This window comes from Vanessa cardui, chromosome 2, assembly GCF_905220365.1.
Source record: "Vanessa cardui chromosome 2, ilVanCard2.1, whole genome shotgun sequence".
NCBI lineage: Eukaryota > Metazoa > Arthropoda > Insecta > Lepidoptera > Nymphalidae > Vanessa > Vanessa cardui.
This window is the reverse complement of record NC_061124.1, coordinates 12,331,032-12,338,268: the sequence shown is the minus strand read 5'-3', so window position 1 is coordinate 12,338,268 and position 7,237 is coordinate 12,331,032. Positions and strand designations below refer to the sequence as shown.

The 7,237-nt window shown below is 33.7% G+C and overlaps 1 protein-coding gene across 1 annotated transcript; it reads left to right on the top strand.

Moving 5' to 3' along the window:
* The first annotated feature begins 1,690 nt into the window (after window positions 1–1,690).
* LOC124541436 lies at window positions 1,691–6,526 on the top strand. Its single transcript, XM_047119309.1, has 6 exons — window positions 1,691–1,781; window positions 3,063–3,248; window positions 3,740–3,894; window positions 5,152–5,312; window positions 5,943–5,999; window positions 6,361–6,526. Exons 1-6 carry the CDS (start codon window positions 1,691–1,693, stop codon window positions 6,524–6,526), a joined length of 816 nt encoding a protein of 271 aa, XP_046975265.1.
* Window positions 6,527–7,237: the final 711 nt, after the last annotated feature.

The following is a 7,237-nucleotide window of genomic DNA, read 5'->3' as shown; positions in this document are numbered from 1 at the left end:
TATATGCTCAATTTATGTTTATAATTCATCTCGTGCTCGGCGGAAACCTGCATGTGTCTCATTTCATCGAAATTCTGCCACATGAGCATTCCACCAACCCGCAATGGAACAGCGTGGTGGAATATGTTCCAGACCCTCTAATCAATGGAAGAGTAGGCCTTATCTCAGCAATGGGAAATATACAGGCTGTCACTTTTCTTTTACTTTACTTTATATATGAAATTTGATTTGTCATTCGAAATCAGAAGATAGCGTTGTATAACTTTTTAAACGTTTGTCTACCTTATCCGTAAACAAGGCGTATCTGAAGCGCTGTGTTTATATATATAGCGAAGTTAGTTCAAGCTGCGAAAAGCTACCGAAATTTCATCAAAATCGATCCCCAATAATGAAATCGTAACTCACAGATTGACAGAGCTACGTCAATATTTACACTATTAGTAAAGGTTAGGTTACTAAGCTGAGATGTCTCAGTGGTTAGAACGCGTGCATCTGAACCGCGCTGAACTGAATTTAATTAAATTTGGTATAAAGCAAATTTGAACTCCATGGAAATACAGGCTATTTTTTTTGCTTAACACATGACAACCAAATCCCTAAAAAGAGAACGGAACCGTGGGCGGAAACTAGTTATAAATATTAAAGAACTCTGAAAACCTTACTAAAGTTTGAAAACTCTCGCTTCGATTATATTTGTCTAATAAATTATTCATTCAAATGTATTCAATACTTGAGTTGTTAATGTGATCTTGAGATACACGACATAATTTGTCATTTATCAATAATTGTCCATCGTTTTTGTTGACAGTTAAAATAAAAACAAATCTCAATATTAAGAGCTACCCTAGACTATGGCGATTTATAAAATTAAATTTACTAAAAACTTTTTTTGAAAATTGAAAGTACAAATTTTATACACAATGATAAATACTCTTTCGTTCTACTTTTAATAAGATGGCGGCTTAGCAAATAGGTGGTATACCTATTAATTAGCACTTACCTCACGTACTTCTGCTGAGAGAAATTTTAACAATTAGATGGGCAATGTACCAACAATCTTTAGAAGTAAGAAGTTACGTATTTTGTGAATGTTACTACAAGCGTGTCTACTGTTCATCCGAATAAAAATTAAATTAAACAAAACTTTAATAACAACTGATGAGAGGGTGGTACCAGCCCAAACGTACTTGCACAAAGTTCTATCACCAATTTACTATCATAGTTGACATTCACATTAAGAAATGTGGCTACTTCTATCCTGTAATTAAATATAGCCTTTACAAGCACATCAAACGAACCGGAGCAGTGATGGTCCACTGGAGCTGAAGGCTATCTTAATAAGAAAACCTCCAGATATATCCTCCATAATAAAAGAAAATTTTTAAAATTTCCAAAGGTTCCAAAATCTTCCTCAAAAAAAATTACTTCAGCCGAACATGGATACTTAAACAAGCTTTTCTTTTTGTATACGTACCTACAATTACTGAAGTGACGTTCCTATACCTATAACGGCAGAATAGTTATGAAATATGACTAAAGAATAAAAAATAACGAATTAGTAAGGTGTGGTGGTAGCTTTAATTTTCGACGAAGTAATTATAAATAAAAAAATAATAATTATAATTATAATATGTCATGAAGTAGCTTCTCAATACCGAAACATAATGACATTCTAATATTCTATATCGAGATGGACGAACGAAAAGCTGTAAAAGGGTTCTATGAAAGTGTAAGGAGGACTCTCATCGCATGCAGAATAGTAGGCTACTTTCCTATAACAGGTTTGATGAATGAAGAAAGCAAAAGTTCCAGGCAAGGAATATTAATTGAATTTTTAAATATATAGATCTATAATATATCAGCAGTATACATGTTATGGTATTTTTGTTTTGATTTTACTCACGACCTGCCAAAAAATAGTTCACTGTAATGTTGTATTCCTTAAATACTGAATTCTTATTGCCACCTTCCAGATTTATCATCGGATCCTGCTTAATCTTGTTTAATTACTAAGTTCCTATGGCCATCTACCAGCTCCATTATCAGAACCTCGTCAACCATTTAGCACAAAAATACTCGTCAAGATTACTTTGACTACCTTTTAGTTCCATTATCAGATCAAAACCTGGTAACAAGCTATAGTCAAAGTACTCATCAATAAGAATCAAACGAGCCCAAAGTCGATGAGCTTGTTTCGTTTCATTGCGAAGTAATTTCTTTCTTTCTTCCTTCTCTTCTTAGCCACACCAGTGAGAAAGAAATGTAATCACATTGAAAATTTATTATATACTTGTTGTTCCAATGTTAGTACCCGTTTTGTTTTGATTCTACACGTAAACTTACCTGAATTTAACTTGCCTTCCTTCCGTCTCTTTTAAACCTTACGAATATAAAAGAAACGCAGCCACATTAATTTTATTTTTAGGTGTGTTTGGGTGTCACAGTATACCATCTACTATATTGCGAGTGTATTGCTGACAACTACTTGCGCATTACTTCATCTTTACGATTTTATACATTCAAAACGGGATTTTAAAGATTTAGGTAATTCATTATTCATAAGTAGTAGCTGCCAAACTTGTGAAAAAATTGTCACTTTTTATGGTACAGGTTGATGGACGAGCATATGGGCCACCTAATGGTAAGTGGTCACCATCACCCATAGACAATGAAGCTGTAAGAAATATTAATTATTCCTTACATCTTCAATGTGCCACCAACCTTGGGAACTAAGATGTTATGTCTCTTGTACCTGTAGTTACACTGGCTCACTCACCCTTCAAACCGGAACACAACAATACTGAGTACTGTTATTTGGCGGTAGAATAACTGATGAGTGGGTGGTACCTACCCAGACGGGCTTACACAAAGTCCTACCACCAAGACACTTTCAAATTTGAACACAAACTTAGAAGAAGGCCTTTAAAAAATACCTATGTAATGAAGATTACTCTTATTTATCGGTTGATGATGAAATTCATGGGAAAAAAATCAAATCTTGGAACAAACATAACTGTCGTATACAGAACGATGTCGTAATTTAAACCTATCCGCTTTTTCAGGAGGTCTGATCTTGCAAGCGATTGCGACACTTTCATGTATGTTCCTTATAAGGTTCAGCATTACATGGAGAGAAATGATAGAGAAAATTGAAGACATCGAAAAAGTTTTGCCGTCGTTCCAAAATCCGCAGCGCATTTTCAAAAACATCAATCGTATTATGCTCTCATTGTTACTCTTCGGTTTGGGTATGTCACAATTGTTTTACATATATCTCCCGCCTTGTTGGTACATGTTTAGCTTGTAGTAGATTCCGAGGGCATAGATCATGTTTCATGAATAAAATTGTGCCCCGTCTGTCCCAGAAAGTGTGTGAATCTTAACCGGTAGTGTTGAATTATCGTTTCAATGATTATGATAGCTAGGAAACAGTGCCAGAAAATTAATATGATCTTGTTATATTGTAGTATCAACAATAATAGCCTGTAAATTTCCCAAAGGCCATTTCTCCCTTTGAGGAGAAGGTTTGGAACAAATTTTACCACGCTGATCCTATGAGGATTGGTGGAAAACACATGTGGCAAAATTTCTATGAAATTAGACACATGCAGATTTCCTTCTGATGTTTTCCTTCAGCACCGAGCAAGAAATGAATTTATAAACACAAATTACTCGGCTCACATTGTAGTATACTGCATCGTAGTACAAAATCATATTTATAAAAATATGTTTGTTTCAGTTGATCACTTTATGCATTTGATAAAGACCGTCAGGATGGTATCATTGTGCTACGGTTCTGAAGTAGGTGTCTCCCTCAAAACGTACTACGTTCTATACTACAGATGGGTCTTCGATAACGTTAACTTTAATTACGGAGTCGCATTTTTGTTACAGGTACTGGATATTAAAAACGTAGTATACCCAAACTTTGGAATGGCAATAGTTATTTGTACAAATAGAAGCGTAACTAGTTTATCATTCCACATATTTGTATTGATATTATTTTACATTTAAAATTAAACATTTTAACATTGCCGTTTCATACATTCAAATATTTTTTAAAAAGATACAGAAGGCATATTATACATATTATACAATAAATCTTGTATTGTATATACAGACGATCAAAAAGCGTGGAGTTAATACTTATTGACTTCCAGGCAATATATATTACATGCATACATGTATAATTGTATTGAACTAACAGGATCTTCTATTTTTGAACGTTGAAAAAGAGCAACTATTAAGTCCTTGCCGGTTCTTTTCGGTAGAATTTACATTTCGACCCGGTGGTAAATTTACTTAATATATTTGTTAAACGACTATTCAAAAGTGCCTGTACAAGTTTGCTTGAATATAGTACATTTTGTTCTAAAAAAAAAATCTGATTTGATTAGTTCAAACATGTTTATCTTTCGTCCTCCAGATACCAGCATCCTTTACACGGGGCTAAAGTATCCATGTGCGCATACGTGTGTGTTTGTACGCATATGTGTGTGTGTGTGTGTGTGTGTGTGTGTGTGTGTGTGTGTGTGAGTGTGTTTGTGTGTGTGTGTGTGTGTTTGTGTCTTTGTGTGCGTATGCGTGTGTTTTGTGTATGTGTGTTTAATCATCAAACAAATATGACTTTATTATTAATTACATACATTTTCAGCTGACAGTATTTCAAACGACATTCGTGTTCTTCTTTATTGATTCTCTTGTTACTGTTGTTACACTGTATCTGGTGTACAGATTTCGAAATTTCAATCGACTAATGAAGATTAGGCAAACACAAGTGAGTAAAATATTCCACTCACTCATCTCATATTCTAATTCCAAATACACTCTGTGTTGTTGTGTTCAATAAACTTCTTTTAATTTTGTTTGTATGAGTTCGAAGTAATTAATTAAGCGGTGGACAGCAGTGGGCTGATGATGATGTACGAGTTCGCCTACAAATATATATTAAAAATAATTAATTTTCTGTATATAGACATATATACTTCTGATAAGATAAACGATTTAAAATCATATTCAGAAAATTTAGCATATTTAGTTTTGGTTTCAAAGTTACATAATGCTTTTTCTTTCGAATAATTAATGTCAGAAAGAGATAAATATACATGTAACTCCTTACACGCATATTCAGACTGTAAGTTCACGTTACAGTGCGCTGAGAACAGAAGAGTCCCTTGGATGGATCTCCAAGCGCACTACACTCGCTTGACGCGCCTGGTGAGAGTGATCGACGATTATATCAACCCGTTCGTCTTCATGACGTTTCTATCTAACCTAGTCGTCGTGTGCAAATACATCTACGACATCATTCAGTGAGTGCATTATGATAATAGTTCTAATCTATACATATTATAAAATTGGAGTGTCTGTCTGTCTCCGTTTCACACGGTACACATACCAAAATAACACTTTTTTACAATTTTTGTCTGTATGTCTGTTTGTTCCAGCTAATCTCTGGAACGGCTGGACCGATTTTGACGAGACTTTCAGTGGCAGATAACTGACATAATAGGGAGTAACTTAGGCTACAATAGTATATTTTTTGTTAAATTCAAACGCGTACAAGTTCGCGGGCAAAGCTAGTATGTAATAATAATAAAATAATTAGCTCTATGTCAATATTAATTTAGATATTCGAAACGTTAGCCCTTAGTACAGGCTCGGCATAGTTTAAGTGTAATGTCTACCACTTAAAATATATTTAAAAAAAAAATTAGTTACGGACAACTAATAGATAATATAAATACTTTCTTATTTGACATGGCATCAGGAACCTAAAAAAAATATGTTTTATTTATTACAATATAGCAAACTTGAAGAGATTATCAGGAAAAAGCGTTTGCCCCTTTCTCTATCTTTCTCCTGTGTGGCTTTTTAATAACTAACTAATATAAGTTATATGTACATATGTATTTCAGATTAATTTATCATTTTGTTTCCAGGAGACAGAAGGCAATAACAAAGAATTCGTATAATCCTAATTGCAGCATCGCGAATAGGTATGTTCTTGTTTTTATTACATATCATTATCAATTGGTATGAAAAGTAAGACACATTTTTGTTTGTATATTATCGTATATTTGACGTTTTCGACTACGTACATGATACGTACATGATATTTGACAACCTCCGTAGTCGAGTAGTAGTATGCCACTCCGAGGTCCCGGCCGAGTCGATGTAGAAAAAGTTCATTTGTTTTCTTAATTGTCTTGGGTCTGGGTGTTTGTGGTACCGTCGTTATTTCTGGTTTTCCATAATACAAGTTCTTTAGATACTTAAATTGGGATCAGAGTAATGTATGTGATGTTGTCATATATTTATTTTTTTATGTCTATATATGTGTCTATATATTGTTTTCAGTTCTGATTGGATAGTGATCTTAGACTCGATAATACCTACACTGCATTTGATCTTCAGGACTACGCTCGTATCAACCTTCACAGCCCACCTCCACACCCTGAGCCGAGAGCCTCTGAGAGCTCTTCACACTTTGCCAGCATCGGCGTATAATTTTGAAGTACTTTGAACTTTTAAATAAAATTAGTATAGATAATGTTTTTTTTATTCGAGCCTTAATTAAAACACAGTTTATATTTATTATTCTTATAAATAAAAAACAATACGTTGTCATAATGGATTGTTATACATTTAAGAATAAAAACGTTCTAAATAAATATTTTAAAATAGTTCGCAGAATTTTTGGAGCATCGATGTGGTTTGATTTATTAATTACTGTAATACCTATATGTTAAGGTGCAGCGTTTTATGGATCAAGTGTATCATTCAAAGATTCATCTCAGCGGGCTGGGATATTTCTACGTCACAAGAGTAACTGTACTTTCGGTTCGTATTTATTTTAATATATTTTCTTGTAGCTTAAATGAGCGGCACTAGCTGTCGTATCACAAATCGCTCATGCTAATTTTAAAAACGATTCAAACTACGAAAAATTGATAGTATAAACAGATATTTTGAGGTGGACCACAAATCATTTTCTTTTTCAAGCGACTTCAAAAAGGAGGATCTTATCAATTCGTCTGTATTTTTTTTTATATTTGTCACCTCATAACTTTTCACTGGGTGACGGTTCGTCCAGTGAAAAGTGTAAATATTGATAATTTTTTTTCTTTGAAAGGTAAGTCAAGAGCTGGCCGACTCCAAACATAACAATAGTTTTAACTATGTTATATAATCGTAAATTGACTTTTAAGTAGTCATATGTTTTTCATTTCATTTT

Bases quoted from the DNA above. Each gene is read 5' to 3' on its own strand.
- LOC124541436 (XM_047119309.1), top strand. From the start codon at position 1,691: ATGGACGAACGAAAAGCTGTAAAAGGGTTCTATGAAAGTGTAAGGAGG. The intron at 3,895-5,151 runs GTACTGGATATT...TTCACGTTACAG, and splicing joins GAGTCGCATTTTTGTTACAG to TGCGCTGAGAACAGAAGAGT. The intron at 5,313-5,942 runs GTGAGTGCATTA...TTTTGTTTCCAG, and splicing joins TACATCTACGACATCATTCA to GAGACAGAAGGCAATAACAA.